Source organism: Pempheris klunzingeri, chromosome 19, assembly GCF_042242105.1.
Source record: "Pempheris klunzingeri isolate RE-2024b chromosome 19, fPemKlu1.hap1, whole genome shotgun sequence".
Lineage (NCBI taxonomy): Eukaryota > Metazoa > Chordata > Actinopteri > Acropomatiformes > Pempheridae > Pempheris > Pempheris klunzingeri.
In genome coordinates, this window is record NC_092030.1 from 342,501 (window position 1) to 361,575 (window position 19,075).

Genomic DNA, 19,075 nt, shown 5'->3' on the forward strand with positions numbered 1-19,075 from the left:
TGAGTGTAAGAGTGTGTGTGTGTGTGTGTGTGTAAGAGTGTGTGTGTGTGTGTGTGAGAATGTGTGTGTGTGTGTGGGAGTGTGTGTGTGAGAGTGTGTGTGTGTGTGAGAGTGTGTGTGTAAGAGTGTGTGTGTGTGTAAGAGTGTGTGTGTGTGTGTGTTTGATCCCTCACACTCAGCTCAGAGACCTGACTACTGTCACCGTTTAACATGATTTCAAATTAAAACAGAGTAAAACACCCGTTCACTCACACACACACACACTAACACACAGACACACACAGACACACACACACACTCTAACACACACACACACTAACACACAGACACACACACACTCTAACACACACACACACTAACACACAGACACACTCTAACACACAGACACACACACACACACTCTACCACACACACACACACACACACACACACACACACACAGACACACACACACACTCTACCACACACACTCTAACATACACACACACACGAGCAGGAAACCAACCAGCCGCTGATGCAGACGTTTGTTTTCCCCCCAAAAATCCATCAGCTGTGTGACAAACTTCCGTCAGTTTCCCGCCCAGTTCGCTCCCCGACACAAACACCAACTCAAGATACCGCAAATACACATATATACAAATAGGAGCGGCCCCCCCCAAACGCCGGGGGCAGCCCAACAATTTATAATGCATCATTTCTGTATATGCCAAGAATAAAACTTTTCTAAATAAAATACATAGTTATCTGTGAGGGAGGGGGGACAGCAGATGGACAGAGAGGAGGAGGGGGGGCGTCAGAGGAGTGCTGGGAAGAAGCCACTGTGGTGGGATGATGGTGGGACAGATGAGGAAGCTGGGGGGGGTGAGGGGGGCGGAGGGGAAGACTCTTCTCCTTTACTGTGTCGCCGCTCCTGAGCGCCGTCCTGAGCCGCTCCGCCTCGTCTCCGTTTGTCTCCATGGTTCCAGAATAATAATATTAATAACAATAATGACCACAACAATGCTAAAAAAATAGATATAAACCCCAGCCATGTCTCACAACCCACAGTCCACAAAAAGGGGGGGGGCAGGCCCTCCAGTTCATCTGAGCCGGCAACAAACAGAGATGCAGAGAAAATGAAAGAGGCAGAGAAAGGAAGAGAACGCAGAGAGGCCTGACGGATGGAGCGCCACGGGAGGGGGGGGGGCAACGAGACCAACCACAGAGGAGGGAGAAAGGAAAACGGAGAGGGAGGGGGGCGGAACAAAAGCAGTACAGGCAGGATGTGCTGTAATGAGGAGGAAACAAACAGAAGAGAGGAAGCGGAGATGAGGATGTGGGGAGCAGAGATGAGTCGTGTTGGGGCGTTGTGATCCACACACGGGTGTCCTTCTGAGGGTGTCACTGAAGATCGGCGGAAAGCATGAACACGTGATGACGACACGGCCTCACTGTGAGCGCGCCCTCTCTCCGTCCCTCTGGCTGAGGCCGAGGATCCGCAGTCCTCCCCGCGCTGAGCCTTCGTCCCCGGCTGCATCATACCTCCAGGAAGCGGGAGCTGCTGGTCTTGGCGTGGAAGGGCTCGGACCACATGCGCCGCAAATCCCCCTGTGGACCCCCCCAACACACACACACACACACACACACACACACACACACACACACACACACACACACACACACACACACACACACACACACACACACACACACACACACACACACACACACACACACACACACACACACACACACACACACACACACACAGTGAGTCTCAGACCAAACGTTTCAGCTGAAACAACCTCTGCTCCACTTCCTATTGAAGCTCTGACGGCCTCTTGACCTGCTCCGCTCCTGTAAACACTCATTCTAGCTCCACTCCCTTCAGACTGAAGGTCAGCGATGATCAGCCGACCACAGGCTCTACCGCCTGGAGAACAGCTAACCTGTCTGACAGTTCAGGTTCACTTCATTACATGAGTGGAGTCAGGGTGCGTCACCACGAGCAGACACAACGTGTGAATAAAGCTCCACTTTATTCTGTCGTTCTAACATTCAGACACTCTGAGCTTGTTTGGGTCGTGACTAAGAGCGTCGGCGTCCCTCGTCAGCGCACCTTCAGGTAGGCCATGGTGAGCAGAGGCAGCAGGGTGAAGGGCACCAGGTAGAGCAGAGCGGGCTGAGCAGCACGATGGATCCTGGAGGCCACGGTGGCAGTCAGCAGACCTGCGGGCACAGTCGCACCGTCAGCACTACAACTAGGACCCTCAGAGTGACCCCTGACATCACGTCCATCCAGCGCCTGCTCTCTTACCCACAAAGTATCCGATCAGAGTGCAGTGGAAATAGGAGACGCGCTGCATGCGTCCCGACATGTTCCCAGGCCCGGGGACTTCCCCGTTCGCTTGCTTCTTGTAGTTGTCGTAGCGCAGGACGAAGCACAGCAGCAGCCCCGGCATCACGATGTCTCCGATTCCCAACATGGAGAAGTGACTTCCTGTGGAACTGCAGGCCGCAAACAAGCAGAAACACGTTCAGAAACACGGTCTGAAGTACACCCCCCCCCCATCCGTGATTACACCTGACCTACCTGGGAAAGACCAGTTTGCCAGGTAAGGAGAGGCGGGGCACGTCGCGGCCCATCCCCGGCCCCAGGTGGAGCTTCCTGGACAGGACGTCGATGGGGTTCTCAGCAGGTTGGGTGGCGACTTTGACCATCACGTTACTGTTGAAGATGTAGGCCGAGAAGAACACCTGCACAGGACCATTCAACCAATGAGGCTTCAGCACAGAGACAGAGTGTGTGTGTGTGTGTGTGTGTGGAATAAGGCTGGGCGGGTGTTCGGTGGCGCTGAGAGAAACTGGAACAGTTTCAGAGCAGCAGTGGCTCTTTCTCTCCTCTGATTGGTTCTGGTGGAACTGGAGTTTTTCTTGCTCCGCTTTAATCTGACATTTCTTTGTGAAACAGCTCTAGTTTTTCTGATCATGTGACCACTGGACCCGTTCGGAGGAGTGACGGCAGCAGACGAGTCATGTGACTGAAAGAGGTCCCTCTGAGCCGCCGTCCCACTCACATCAACCTCTCCACGTTCATTACAGACAGTTTAACCTGCCTCAGACACCCCCCATCACTAGTCACTGCTAGTAACAGTAACCATCTAGTTTGTGGAGGTTCGGGTGGAGGTTCGGGTGGAGGCATGTCTTACCCAGAACACATCGTAGATGAGCAGCCCTGACAGCAGCAGGCAGGACACCTTCAGACTGGGGAGCCGCACGAAGGCGATCATGGCGACACACAGGCCCATGGCTAAAGCTGCAGGGGGGGGGGGACAGGAAGAGTTTATTTAAACAGCATTAATCACACAGGCCTCATTAATTACTCGGACTGTTCTCATGAAGTTTCTCCGCCTGTGCCCTCGTGCACCAGCAGCTGGTTGGTAACGGCTGGTCTGACACCAGCGTGTTGTTCTAACCAGACGGAGCAGCGACAGGAAAACACCAACATTACTTCACTGGTTCCAGCGCAGGAACAGTCAGAATGACGACCTGTGGAAGTGTTTTATTGCTGAGGAAGAAGGAACCAGGGTCGCCTGCCAGTAATGTGTTTCAGCTGGGTCAAATAAACGTAAGGCGCTCCCACCCACACACTTCTCTCTGCCGTGTCGCTGCTTCACTAAGACACCAACTTTGATCAGGTCCACTTGGCTTAAATGCCAGTGGTGTTTTCTATAGAGGCGAACAGGACCGGGTTCTTCCTGTTAGCATGTAGCTCCCTGCAGAGACGGCCTGAAAATAACGGAGCTGAAAACATCATTTAGTACGAGTCATGTCGAGTTCCTCCTTCCCCAGGGGACGATGGAGACTCACGTTTGTCCGGAGCGTCAGATTTAGCAACAACTAACCAACAACTAACCAACCGGAGTTGGACAATTAAGGAACCTTGAGGTAACGACATGCAGCACCATTAAAGGGGACACGTTCAGCTAATAACTCTTCTTAATGACTTTCCACATCAGGGCGTACCGTCCATGAGGAGCCAGTGTCCGGTCAGCACCCAGATGAGCACCAGCAGAACGGAGAGGGAGAAGGACAGCAGCTCAGCCAGGGTGAAACGGCCACAGCAGCCAAAGGAAATCCTGCAAGACGACACGAGATGCTCAGCGAATCACACAGCAGCACTGACTCACTGCTCATCCTTTTGGTTTGAACACTTTCACTCTTTTATTTGGGTTTATTTATATTTGAAGTCTTTAATGTGTTTTATCTGCTCCATCAGCTTCGTCTCTTTCCTCCTGCCTTCATCTTTTCCTTACTTTTGTTTGGACTCACTCTGCTGTTACATAAAGACTCCAGACTTTGTCTGTCAAAGCACTTTGTAAACTCTGTTAATAAATGCAATACAATACAAATAAATTTATCATCATCATCATCATCATCATCATCATTCCTGAGAAGACACGTACAGGCTGAGGTATTTCAGAAGAGCCTGGTCAGAGAGTCAGAGCGCAGGGACACAATAAAACATTTGTCTCGCTGCTAATTCACAAAAATGTGTTTGACTGGTTTCTGGGTATAGCTGTTACTGCTCCAACTTTCCAGATAACATGCAGAAACTATTTCCGCACACAGGCTGAGAAAACTGGGATCCGACTTGTGATCTGGCCATCAGAGACACATTTACTACATGTAAATAAAAGCGTCCTCTGGATGTTCGTCTGAAATGATGGATATGCAGCCTGGATAACAGCGAGCAGGAGGGTTTGGGTCACCGTAGAGCAGACACAGCTTTGGTGGAACCACTGAGGAGTTGGTGACTCCTGCTGCTGACTGAGAGGTCCACCTGAGCCCAGAGGCCATTAAAGATGATTTGTATGCAGTGAGTGAAACGGCACATGGTAAAGGGCTAGTTCAGCCAAATAACAAAGTACATCTCAGTGGTACTCAAAGACAGTTTGTGGCTGAACCGAGAAGAAGCTGATGAAGCAGGAATATGCTCAGTGATAGAGCTTTGTGGATGTTTGGAAAAGACAGGATTTAAAGGCAGAATCCACAGGGTTTCCTTACTTGTTCTGCGGGGAGCAGGGTCTGGTCAGGTACTGGCACATTGGCAACAAGAGGAATGCAAATGCAATTGTTGCAAGAACTGAGGAGAAGAAGAGAGCAGAGCAGTGAGTGGAGACCTGGTTCACCTGGACTGGACCTCTTCCAGTCGCTCTTCACTGTTCCAGTAATCAACACAGGTAGGAGCCCCCCCCCACTGTGTGACCACTGAACAGAAACACAAAAGCTGAATTACAGTAATTTTGCAGCTTTGTGTCATGCTGGCGGGCAGCACTTACCTGCAGTGCAGATGGTGAAGACCACCTGTACCGAGTCAAAGAAGAAGAACATGACTAGCAGGGACACGGAGGCTCCTATGGGCAGGAACAGGGCCTGTGTGGAGTCTATAGTCTGAATACCTGCACGGAAATACACAAGCGTCAAAGCCAGAAGGATTCAGAGGCAGCAGAAACAAGAGGGCCGCAGCCTGTGCTCTTCAGACTCACTGTTGTTTGTGTTGCTGTTGTTGAACGCCCCCGTTGTCGTGGGGTTACCATCCTTATCCTTCTCCTGGTTCTCACAATCCATGTTTAATGACCTGCAGTGGAGGGGGGGGGGTCAGAGAGCAGGACAGCTTCATATGAGACAGTCAGTGGATCAGGCTGCTGAACGGTGACCACTCTTACACAGGTACATATCCCCAGAGGATGATGGAAGCTCAATTTTGTCTTTGGGGAAGTTTGAATAACTAACTAACTAACTTAACTTAACTAATAACTAACACACACCTTTCCTTGTCATTGCTGACAGAGTGTGAAGGCTGCAGAGAGCAGGAGGTCTGTGAACATGTATCTCACTTATATCAGCCCACTAAATATTCCCATTTCTGTTCTGAACAGTCGGAAGAACTGCTGCAGAAACTGAATCTGATTTTATCCCCCGACAGCATCAGGCCTCCCCCCAACAGGAAGTAGCTGAGTGCAGCTTGATCTGGTCAGTCATGACTTTCAATAACAACTGTAATGACCATAATGTGCCACACGTGTTTTATTCTGGTGTCTTTCTGCTCCATGATAGGTGACCTGGATGATGGAGCCCCCCCCACCTCTTTATATCTGAAGACACACAGCATCGTTAGCACCACTAGCTACATATTTAGACACCTGATCGATTGTGCATCTTAATCCAGAAACAGAGGGATGAGCAGAACCTCTGAATACAGCCCTCCCGCTCCTCTGAAGCTGATCTGTTTTGTCCTGATGCAGCTCGATCAATCACAACAGCATTAAACAGGACTGAAGGTCCGTTCAGTGCACTAACCGCTCACATTAGGCCAGGGGTTCCCCAGATACGGTCTGACGCTGCTGCAACAAGTGTTCTTCACTCACAGTAAGCAGGAGATGAAGGTTTTAACTGGACTGAGCCCTGAGGAACGCCTCCGTGCATCCACAGCACGGTGAACAGACACCGTTCTGCTGCACGGCCTGCGTCTGAGCCTACTGCTATTTCAGACGGTCATCCTCATGTGGCAAACAGGACGTGCTGACGGCTGAAGTGATCATTTATGCGGAGACACTCACCTGAAGCTGCCATAGACGATGAGAAGGATGGAGATGAGGAAGGTGGACACCTGGCTGGAGTCAACTAGGGAGTACGCCCTGAGGAGGAGGGAGAGGAACATGTGAGACACATGAAATCACACTGGTGAAGACATCCGACCGTCTGGGGCTCTGAAGACAGACGCACATTGTTTCAGCTTCTAAACCACAGTTTCCATAACAACTGTCTTCACACCGACATTACGCTGATTAACTGATGACTTTGTACCGTTTGCTTCGTACTGAACACTAGTTGTCGCCACCAAACATCACACGAAGAGCAGCAAAGTAAATCCGCCTTAAAATGCACAATGACACCAGCTGAAGGCTCCTGTTCATCATCCTGCTCCCGTCTGTCCAACTGAAGCCAGTCAACTGACGCCGACCTGCCCCCCCCCCCCCCCCCCCCGAAGAACACAGCGGGTTTATTTTTGACCGTCCTGCTGCCTGCTTACAGGCTGAAGTGAGAGAAAATACATCTGGTGTTGATCTGAGGTGCTGAGACTTCCTGTGATCTGTCAGACCAAGTCCTCTCTTTCTATTCTACCTCTGTATTACTGCTGTCTGATTACTGACTGTGTCTGACACACAACCTGAACGTCCACCAGCAGGAAGACTTCTGAGGACAGACAGGACAGACAGGACAGACAGGACAGACAGGACAGACAGGACAGACAGGACAGACAGGACAGAGGACAGACAGGACAGAGGACAGACAGGACAGACAGGACAGAGGACAGACAGGACAGAGGACAGACAGGACAGAGGACAGACAGGACAGACAGGACAGACAGGACAGACAGGACAGAGGACAGACAGGACAGACAGGACAGAGGACAGAGGACAGACAGGACAGAGGACAGACAGGACAGAGGACAGACAGGACAGACAGGACAGACAGGACAGACAGGACAGACAGGACAGAGGACAGACAGGACAGAAGACAGACAGGACAGACAGGACAGACAGGACAGAGGACAGACAGGACAGACAGGACAGAGGACAGAGGACAGAGGACAGACAGGACAGACAGGACAGACAGGACAGACAGGACAGAGGACAGACAGGACAGAAGACAGACAGGACAGACAGGACAGACAGGACAGAAGACAGACAGGACAGACAGGACAGACAGGACAGAGGACAGACAGGACAGAAGACAGAGAGGACAGAAGACAGACAGGACAGAGGACAGACAGGACAGAGGACAGAAGACAGACAGGACAGACAGGACAGAGGACAGACAGGACAGAAGACAGAGGACAGAGGACAGACAGGACAGAGGACAGACAGGACAGAAGACAGACAGGACAGAGGACAGAAGACAGACAGGACAGACAGGACAGAGGACAGACAGGACAGAGGACAGACACAACAGACAGGACAGACGTCAAAGAACTAAAACCAGCTCCAGCAGCAGGGAGGGAAATTAAGCTTGGAAGTGTTAAAGTATCCGTTTCCTTTGGAATAAAGGTGGTTCTCCTACCAGACTTGAATCTATAAATCAATACGGACGAACAAACCAGAGTGTCACTGTAATCAAAGGCTGCCCCCCCCCACTAGGCGCACATGGGTCTTATCAGCAGTCACCACTTTGAATCTCTGCAGACACACACATCACATGTCGCCCTCCAAAGAGACCGACAGACAGGAAATATACATCAGGACCCATCAGGATCCATCAGGATCCATCAGGACCCGCCAGGACCCGCCAGGACCCGCCAGGATCCATCAGGATCCAAGGCCGATATGGGGGGTGCAGCGAACGCTACATCAGGCTGCAGAACCACAGTAGATATACAACAGTGAGTGCTTGCTAACGGAGCGGAGCATCCAGTGAGAGCTCTGTGTGTCGGTGGAACCAGTAAAATCCTTTTCAGGGACCATCTAACTGACGTGAAAACATTCCAGTCACCACACACAGCTGAACATGTTCGGAGCCTCGTCGGCACCTGAGAGAGCAGCAAAGTCAGACACCACCACAGGGAACAAAGTCAGACACCACCACAGGGAAATAGGAATTGCAAATTTTGTTGCATTTATAAAAAAGCCCTGGGGAAAAACAAGCTATCGATTACGAGGATCAATAAGGCAAATGTGATCCATACACTCACTGGAAACGGCCTGCAGAGGCAGGGGGGGTCTGTCACAGCAGAGGCCGGGTCTCTACTCTCTGATACAGTTTGGGAGCATGTGACCCACCACTCAGAGAGTTTTAGTTTTGTGTTTCTACTTCTTCAGTTGGTGGTTTCATTTGTCTTCTGTTGCCTCTCTTGTACAGCGTCTAGTCTTTTTTTTTTTGGATGGAGGAGCTGAGGATGTCTTTTCTACACGGTGCAAACAAACATGACATTACCAAACACAGCATAGCAGTCTGCAGCAACACGGAAAAAAAGACAAAGTGAATTAAATTCCTCTTGACCTAAATCCTGTGTGCAGGAAGCGCACATGTTACCGTCATCTGAGACAGACTAGACCAAATAAAAAGGAGCTCATGAAGGACATGGTGATGAAGTCCCCAGCTGGGTTTCTGTTTAAAAGAAGAAAACACCCGCGCACGCTTTAGATTGGAGACGGCTGGCATCTCAGTTCTTAGTGATGTGGCTTAAAAACACGATTTATCCAGCTCCTGTTTTAGTCCGTTAATCAGTCAAACAGACAGATTTTCTTGGCTCTGTAAAACAAGAGGTTGTAAGATTACACGTCGATCTAATCCTAAAGTTTCAGTGTGGAGTCGTCTCGCTGGTTTACAGACAAATGTGGAATCAGGCTCGTATTTGCAGACCGTTGTTGCGTCTGAGCACCACCGTGTTCCCATATCAGTGACTAGGGGCCTTGACGCGGCGAAGACCTGACGTCTAACCTCATAATGCAGGCCTTTCTCTGGGGCCCACACAAGGCCAGCTTTGTGCTCAGAGGTGCAGGTCTGACCCCGGTCCTGACCCGTCTGTCTCCTCTCTCACTCCTGGGCCGCGGCTCAGGAATGCAGGCTGGAGTTAGAAAGGAAACAATACCAGAGACCCCCAAAAATCATCATCATCATCACCACTGCTGCTCTACCTGCGGGGGCATCACAGCTGCTCTTCATCAGCTCCCTTTAGTTTCCTCTGTGTCTTAAAATGATCTACTAACTATCGGCATGACATCAGCATGCACGCACATCAGATCAATTAACATGATGGTGATGAGCAACCAGGAGCGGCAGAGCGAACACCGAAGACGTGACCAGACTGTCACCGCTACCGCCTCCACGCGTTCCAACTGTATAACATTTGTGAAATAGCTGAAGTAGAACTGCTGTCAGAATCGGCCAGCAGAGTTTAGCATCGTCTGCGGCGTTGGTGAGCGCTGCTGTGCCGAATGCTCCGTCCTCTGTAGAGTGTTTATTACACTGAGAACACAAGAGAGCCAGCTTTGCTAAACAGAAGGGACAAAGAGGCAGAGAGAAAGTCTAACAAGTGATGATGACAGATGCTCCACACAGGAAAACCACATTAGTGACAAGTTCAGTCCTGCCAGCTCTGACCGGGCGAAGCTGAACAGGATGTGAGTTGCACCATAGACAAAAGCACAAAACACCAGCGAGTAGAACCAACATCTGTAAGCGTTTCTGTTTCTGATATTTCTCCCACTACTGGCCGGCCGTTTTATAATCAAAGTTTGATTAAGTGAGCTGTGCTTCATCTTTTTGAAAGCAGAAATGTCTCCCACTCTCCCACAGCCAGAGCCAGAAACCAAACCCCTCGTGGGGTTCAGCGAGGCAACACACCGAGGATAGGAACGGTTTTCCTCTGCAGCACACACACTGCATCCAAAAAGCACCGACATCTTTGCGGGATGACGTCACAAACACGATCATGTCACGAACTAAAGAAGCTCTTCTGTCTCCTGTGAAGGAGCATCAGGCTCGGCTGCTATAATCAGCTCTCAGTGGGCCTGCTGGCACGCAGAGCGGCCGTCCGGCCTCCGTCCAGAGGATCTCTGAGCTGCGTTACTAGTTTTCTTCCAGGTCCTGACACAGAGAACGGCCCTCGCATAAAAACTCAGAGCCCCACATCATTTTTCATTCTGGTGGGTGTGTGACACAAGAGTCCACAGTTTTCATTGTGATGCTGAGGGGGAAGAGCAGCAAGAACCCCCGTCTCCTTCACTCGTTCAGTAGCACGGGAGCGACTACAGGGTGTCTGGGAGGGGACTGGGGGGGGGGGGTAACATGTAGTTCAGTGTGGAAACAGGACACCGGGACAATACTGCATCATGTAGCTTTGCCTCGGTCTTGCTTGTCCAATCCAGGCCTCTGCGTGATGACTGAGAAACACAGCAGGCATCATCTTTACACATACATCAAATTACAAAGGCCCCGCTACACTTGACCTCCGATGAGGATGTCTCACTCTATAGCCGGGCCACACATGACACCCTATTCAGCCGAGGGTTTCCTTTTTGTAGGTTTTAACCCAAACGGGTTAAATGTCCTGCCTGCAGCTTGACCTCGAGCATTAAGACAGTGCTTAAGAAAATGACCTTGTTCTTGTGCACACAGACGCCTCACTAATGATGTCACTTCTTCACTGTCGACAGGCCGAGCAGATAGACAGCCAGTTTAATCTGCCACAGGCCTCATTCATATTCTGCTATCGAACTGCTTCGTCTGAATTCTGCGCACAGAAGCCTGGAGAACATGGGTGAGATAGATGAATGGAACATTTAAAAACAAAATACAATCCCGGACTGTTGAGGGCTGGACGGCGGCCCAAAGAGCCATAAGACGGCCTTGTTCGCTGACAGACTCGGTTTTCAATAACACAATTCCAATACCGTCCTCCGTCAAGCCAGTCGCATGCATGACTTGACCACTAAGGGCCAGGTCACTGGGCCACTGCGAAGCCTGCCGCTAACGCTAAGATGCTCCACATCCACAGGCGGGACCGGTGAGAGCCTCCGGCACCTGGATTTAGCATTTCCTCCATCTTACAGACTGGGCTGCACCTCCAGTTGGGAATTAACATTTATCGGCCTCCACTTTCTCATCCAATTATGGATGTAGTGGGTTACATCCTTCAGGAGCTAGAATGTAATTTGTGAGCAACAGTGACCTTTTTTTGCCTCCATGAAAATAAGCACACCTCCCCTGCACTGCTGCTCTGGTGTGTGTTTACGCCCTCCTGTGGCTTTTCTCTTTGTTTGAGGGAGTGTTGATAAGAGATCAGCGCAGAAATAGACAGAAAAGATTGACGTAGAAGGCGTGCGAGGTGCTGGGTTGGGTTTATCTGTGATGTTACAATTACAAGGTCCACGCCTCAGCTAAGAGTCACAAGGAAGCCCTGCAGGCAGCAGCAGTTCACACACTAGGAAGGAGAAGACAGATCCAAACTAGCTGATGGTCACACCTACAGAGAGCCCACATCTAATTATTCTGTGACGTTTCTCTGCGCACAAACAGGAAGGATGTATTGGAAGGCTGGCTCTCCTTATTCACACCAGTTGGGCTTTTAGGTTCTGAGGACTAATCAGAACAATTCAGTGGTTCTTCTCTGTAGGACACAAGCAGCAGGTGCTTCAGTAAACTGTGGAAGAGAGCGGTGGCAGACGTGTCTGTAACACACAGTCCGTAATACAGTGGATCAAACAAGCTCTTTTAGTGGACCTACTGTGATCAGGTGCAGTTGTCCCAAAGGATCACGTTGCAGCCATTGCAGCCCGTTTGGTGTCTGCTGGCTGAGGTGATCTACTGGACCAGTTCCAACACTTTTACTACCTACCAGTCACTCAGACACCAGGATGAGGAAACAGGGGAGTTCTCCTTTAAGTCAAAGGCTTCATGACTCTAGATATTACTGTTAAGTAGATAAACAGGCTTATTTTAAATGTGCAGGTCAACATTTCACCTACTTTGTGAACGATTTGTTGATCAGTGTCTGCAGAGGCTGAGCCTGTATTAGATCAGACTGAGGACATCCTCAGTGAGAGGATCTGGGATTAGATCTTAATAACTATGTTTGCTTTTTCTTTTCTGTTATTCATAAATAATTAAGAATTTAAAGAGACCAAAGGAGGAGAAAGAGAGACTTTCAGACTACTACTGTGGATGTTGTCAGTATGCACCATCATCAGTAATGTTTCTGCGTGATTATTTGATACTAGAAGGTATTGATCACCAGCTATTTTTTAAAGATGATCATTTTTCAAATTTGTCTGATTTGAGCTTCATAAATGTGATTTTTTTCTGGTGTCTTTCCTGATGATCTTTGGTTTGAGGTCACTTTTGGCTTCAGGAAACACTGATCGACATTCAACAACAAGAAAGTGACCCACAGATTGATCAATAATGGTTCTAATCTCAGAAACTGTTGGAGCACATCACAGCAGGTCGCTACAGGCTGGTGTGGTCTGAGGTAATAACTGGATCGACTCTTTTAAAAACAAAAACACTAAAGAAATCTCTGTAAATGTTCCCATACACCAACCCCGTAGCTAATAACCTCCTCTTCAGTCCGCGGGCCAGTAACCAGGACAGAAGACTGAAAATATGATCAACAGCTGAGCCGCACGACTCCAGGCCAGTAAAAACCAGCTGATGAGTTCAGCAGGTAGCCTCAGTAAGTGATGACGTCTTAGATTGTGACACTCAGAAATCTACGGATCACTTGGAGTGACTGAACATCAGCTTGGTCACATGTGGACGCGTACACAGGGATCCTCCACGGTGGAGCACTAGAGCCAAAACAACCAGCTTTACCGAGCAGGTCATTCAGCACACTGAAACACCACAATGCTGCTGGTTACAGCTTGTGTGTGTGTGTGTGGGGAAACACTGCACACAGAAACACTCACTTTCAGTCCGACAGATGTGGTCGACGCTGAGCTCACACTGCAGACTCCACATGGCAGGTGGTGCGGTGGTTTTAACAGTGGTTTCGCTATATCATCACACCCCCCCCTTTAGTTTCGTTTTTATCTGATCAAGCCAGGATTGAGAGCGGGGTCACGAACCGAGGCGACGCGTTTGTCTGCTGCTTCACTCGTGTTTAAAGTGACCATCAGCATCGATACAAGGCAGGAGGTCCGTCCACCAGACACACCAGGTGTGTTTGAATGACACACTTACATCACACACGTTACAGTGACGCTTAAAAACAGAGGTTTAAAGATCCTGCACACCTCACATTTACCTTCACGCCCCCTCCCTTCAGCCATATCAGACAGTATCAGAGTGGACCAGATACTGAACTGATACAGGACTACAGCAGCTACAGCACACGTTAGGAAAGAGAACTACACAGAATGAAGGCTGATGGTTTCCATGTCCATCCCTGGGACTGCAAATGGAGGCACAAAACAGCAGCTTATGATTACATTTCTTCTTTCACTCCTGGCTAGCTGATTAAAGCTTTCACTAGATGGCACCAAGTGCAGAGATACAAAAAAGAGTGGCACACAGCAGTTTACAGTGACTGTTACCGAGCTCCGCTCCACTGTGAGCGATCAGGAAGCAACACTTTCACTGTCGGCTGACGGCTGAACAGTTCAGTTCAGTTCAGACATTCACCACAACGTAGACCTGAAACTAAGGAAGAGAAAGTCGCACAAGACGACTCCCTCGACGACTCCCTCAATGTGCCAGTGTGGTAACACAAAGCCCCCAGTGGACGGTTAGGAAGTGAAGGCTGCTCAACGTGACTTCAGGCTACGACTGGACACGTCTCAACAAGACGCCCTGAGAGGTGGACTCAGGCCGTCGGTGAGCTCCAGGCTGAACTCTGCTGCACGCCTGTACTCACACGGTCATTGAGGGGTGTGTGTCTAACGCCAGCTTTAGTCAAACACCCCCAATGCGGTAAATCATTGTGTTTATCACTGTGGTTGTTCGCTGGGATGGATTTAGTGTCCACACTCTTGATTGTTTTGTTAAAAGCTCATAAAGCAGAGCTGGCGAGTCACAGCTGCATGGGTGTGCGTATTTCTGCTTTCAAGGTAACGGGAGCGTGGGGGTGTTCTCAAGGGCTCAAGTAGTGAGTAGTCTGGAGTTAATCTAGCTGCCCCCCCCACCCCGCCCCCCAGAGTAACAGTGATTTAGGTCTGCTGATTTCAAACTATCTGGGCACATTTCAAACCCCAAAGACACAGCAGAGCGTCTACTAACTGTGGCCTCTCTGGTGTAGAAGCACTGACCAGGTGACGTAGAGATGGATGTGACTGTACAGGTAATCAGACAGGTGCAGCAACACTTCTCTACCAGACGCCTCCACGCAGCACTTCAGGTGTTTTCCTTCACACATGTGGATGTGATCATGATGTCATCTGAACAGGTTCGGCCTCAGCTCTGTTCTGCTGCTCCCCCACACACACACACACACACTCAGCACTTCAGGTCAAGGACATACGTTAAGAAAATAAGAAGCAACCAGTCATGTGACACTGCTGTAACACTGTGTGTAAAAACATGCAGATATCTTCACCTGATTGGCTGTCAGAGTCTCTGCCCCTCACAGAGGGACATCACACCTGAGCCACCAGGTTGGCTACAAAGAAAACCCTCAGCTTTGACTTAGCTTCAACCTTTGTCTCCCTCCGAGGCTCCGCAGTGACATGCAGGCCTGTGATGCTCCACCGATGGTCGCTGTCCTTCATGCTTTTCTGCTAACCTGCACATTTACGCCACGTTTGGACAGGCTGCGCGAGTTAAAAGGAAAACTTCAACATTTTAAGACAGTTTAGAAGGAAAGATCGACCCTAAGCGAACGGCAGCGTGCCCCATACAAAGAACGGCCCGAGACACGTTCAGCCTTGCTTCGCACAAACACTGGAGCTACAGCTTCCGTACAAGAAGCTGCTGGAAGGTGCAGGCTGGTTGTTTTCTTTTATGCAAGCCGGCAAAAGCTGCAAGCAGCAGCAGCAGTTAGCGAGTCTCTGCTCACAAAGAGAGACTTTAAAAATGCCCGCCTATGGCACAAACACCCTAAAGCCCCAGTCAGAGAGAACGGTGGTTATCAACCGTCTTTGTTAACCAGGTTCTCTTCAGGCTCTGGGGGGGGGGTTGAGTCAACTTCTCCCCAAACGGATAGATGTCGAGCCGCCTGCTCGACAGCAGCCTTCAGGTCCGACTCTGTCCCATGATGAAGGACAGGTGGACATCACCTTACGCTGTGGCCAAATCAAATTATCTTCATTGATTGCTTCATATCTGTGATAATCATCAATAGACTGATCAGGAGAGAAACCTGATCCTCAGAGATCTGCAGCTGCTGAGCCTTCATCGTCCTGTCAGAGTGACGATGACCTGCTGACGAACGCGTGTGTTAATATTAATCTCTGCATCAGCAGCTCAATGCCGTCTGTTACCATGGCGACGTGATGCTACAGTTTACCTGACTGCTTCGCTGTGTGACATGAACAACGTACGGCTCAGGAGGTTCAAATATCCAACGTGTTCCCTCAGCCGAAGGTCTACACTCACCGTCATCAGGCTACTGATGAAGAGGACGTGGTGGCCCCTCTGCCTCACCGTGCTGGCCGGCCACAGACCTCTGGGTGGACCGACTGGTTATTGGTGGTTGTTGGAGTTACTGTCGCTCAGACCAGGCTGGACATTCTCCTCTGACCTTTGCCCCCAAAAAGAAATGTTCTCCCCCAGAGCGGCTGCTTTCAGACTGTATCTGAACTCCACAGATGGTTGTGGTAAAATCTCAGCAGGTCAGCAGCTTCTGAAACACACAGCAGCCCGTCCTGCACCGGCAACCACGAGCTGGTTAACAAGCAGGTGAACAGGTGTAGCTAATAAAGGGCTCAGAGACAGTATCGTGGGGAATTGTGTGGCCGAATTAAAACTCTGAAACTCCTCCGGAGCAGGTCAGGTGTGCAGCATCAGTTACCATGGTGATCTAGCCAGGTTAAAGGAGAGAGACGACTCCTCGCTAACCTATTAACCCGTCTGTGTGGTCGTCCCTCTGAGACGCTGCATGTTTGGTGTAAACTCTGCTTTGGGTTTCAGGCAGATCTGGTTAATTCGGTACTCGATGCAGGACAAACAGAAACACTGATCTTCATCACCTGTTCTTGGCTACGAGCGGATTCACCAGTTTCACATTTACAATACGATGTTTGTGCGAGGCCGTCACCTGCCGACTCTTTCCTAGTGACCTCCTCAGAAACTTCGACCCACAGGAAAAATAATTCAAAAGAAGTGGAACACTACAGGAGAAAATATAAAGTACAGATCGATGGGATTTTCCAAAACACTGCCTGTCAGTTTGAATTGAACACTGCTGCATCCTTCATGCTGGACATGGATGGTAAAAATTACATTACAGCCCCCACACACACCTTACAGCAAATATAAGGACAAAAACTGAACTGTGCATCGATCTGCCAGAGTAATTAGATGAAGAATAAACCGCTGATAAATGTAAAGTGTCTGATGAAGGATCAGACCAAAGACTTCTCATCAACACACTCCTGTAAAATGCCCCCACGGGTGCAGCCGTTAGTCTGAATATAAACCCAGAGTCGGTCTGGTGACACCGAGAAGGAGTCAAACATCCCAACAGCAGGAAACGGACACTTCCTGGAAAAAAGAGCATCACTAAACTTCTGACATTAACTAAGAGCCAGAGGACCCAGACTGAGGACCTGGGCCCTGCGGGAGGGGGTCAGCTGCTGGTGTGGACCCATCACACACACCACAAATAAGAGCCCACATTAATGAGCAGGCCTCCACTGAAGTCAGGTCATTTTCATTCAGGGGGACATCACCTGAGTGCCCACATCCCCTCAGTCTGTGTTACCTGCCCCCCCACCCTCCCTCCACCAAGCACCTAAACTCACCCACAGCTCCAGCCTGGCCTGCCCCCGCCTCACTGCCCCGCACCTGCCCCGGTGACAGCCCGCCGTGTGTCTGGGTGCCTGGCTCACCCTTCAACTGGCATTTAGGGACATGACTGCGATGCCAGCTAGCTTAGCCAGCTAGCTTAGCTTAGCTCTACGGCAGAACCTTTGTTATTGTGTGCAGCGGGTCGACGACGAATGCTAACATCTGACCAGCTAACGCTAATTAGTCGACACAGCTAACGTCCACTGAACTCGACACTGTCACGCAGCGCAGTGCTTATTGTGCACAATCACAGTTTTCAGAAAGCAGGCGCTGATAATGAGCTAAAGAGTCATTCAGGCTAGCCCAGTGAGCCGTTAGCTCGCTAGCATCCGCTCACAATAGCACCGTTGGAGGTGGCTAGCGTTAGCACAGCATCAGCTGGGGCAGCTGATTAGCCGCTGCTAGCTAACCAGCCAGCTCCAGCTAGCCGTTAGCGACATCGGAGCTGCAGGAAAAACATCGGCATGAGGGACATTTTGCTCTCCAGACGGTCATAAATGCACCTGGAGGCGTCTGCGTGAAAAGCCAGGCGCCTCCGTGGACTGTCAGGAGTGAGATTCACGGGTTTGGTGACCCACATCAACCAGGCTTGGCGCTAGCAGCGGCTAACGCTGGCTAGCTGCAGCTAATCGGTAGCAGCGCCGCCTGTGCGCACTCACCAAGATGAGTAGCCCTGCTCCGCCATAGCGCCGAAAACAGTGGGCTCCGCGACGGTGGCTCACACAGATTCAGGTCCCGGTGACAACCCGTTAGGTTTTCTGCTTATCCTTCAAGATCCCGCGTCCTAGCAGCTTCTTTTAGGTGACAACATGGTGATACATCCCGGCGGCAGCTAGTGCTCACTAGCTGGATGTGTTGCGATAGAAATGGGAATGATGGTTTGCTATCGTTAGGTGGACAAGACAAAGCACCCCGAGAAAAAAACACACTGATGTTATTTTCGTCGGTTTCGCTGATGTCCTGCCGTCACCCCAGCCAAGCAGGCTCGGTCTCCAACGGTGCTACAGCCGCCGTAGATCCATATTCAGCCCGATGCGTGCCGGATAAGTCGGGATATTCCTCCGGTCTGCACCCCTGGCTGTTATGGAAGACGTTCAGCTTTGTTTTCTATGGCGAGAGCCTCGGGAGCGCGCACAGTCGCCCTGCTGTAGAGCCTCACAAGTAGGACGCGCACTGAAGCGCTTTGTGCACTCCGATGGTGCCCCCCCCCAGCTCGTCGCACCCCCACCCCCCAGCTGGCAGAGATGCAGCCCGTCAGCACACCTCCAGCCACGGAGCATCTCCAAGCAGCCTCAGCATCAGGTGAACGCTCCAGACCAGGAAACACCATTTTAGCAGCACATTACTGAGGTTATTAAGAGGAGCTGCGGTAAAAAGGACACCTGCATGAGATCCTCTGATCTCACTCTGCAAACACAGAGGGTTTCAGTGATGAAGAGGAGCAGGGCCCGACACCCGGATCATCTACACACACTTCAGACATCCACATCTTATTATTTTAATTCACTCCGGGCTCTGCGGGATAAATTAGGCCTCAAAACAAGAGTGAGAGCACAGCAGCACTTTAATATAAAACATGGAGTGT

At 50.4% G+C, this 19,075-nt stretch overlaps 1 protein-coding gene across 1 annotated transcript in view; it reads right to left on the reverse strand.

Annotated features, from left to right (window-relative positions):
• Positions 1-18,537, reverse strand: part of sppl3 (signal peptide peptidase 3) — a 19,789-nt gene extending 1,252 nt beyond the window's left edge. Inside the window, exons 1-11 of the mRNA XM_070851082.1 lie at positions 18,150-18,537; positions 6,603-6,680; positions 5,529-5,620; positions 5,322-5,441; positions 5,047-5,125; positions 4,006-4,118; positions 3,189-3,295; positions 2,573-2,736; positions 2,297-2,487; positions 2,099-2,208; positions 1-1,587 (exon numbers count right to left, since the gene is read on the reverse strand). The exon at positions 1-1,587 is cut by the window's left edge and continues 1,252 nt beyond it. Coding sequence (XP_070707183.1) covers positions 1,516-1,587; positions 2,099-2,208; positions 2,297-2,487; positions 2,573-2,736; positions 3,189-3,295; positions 4,006-4,118; positions 5,047-5,125; positions 5,322-5,441; positions 5,529-5,620; positions 6,603-6,680; positions 18,150-18,175 — 1,152 coding nt within the window. The 5' untranslated portion in view covers positions 18,176-18,537 and the 3' untranslated portion in view covers positions 1-1,515. The remainder of the gene's footprint in view (positions 1,588-2,098; positions 2,209-2,296; positions 2,488-2,572; positions 2,737-3,188; positions 3,296-4,005; positions 4,119-5,046; positions 5,126-5,321; positions 5,442-5,528; positions 5,621-6,602; positions 6,681-18,149) is intronic.
• Between the last annotated feature and the right edge of the window lie 538 nt (positions 18,538-19,075).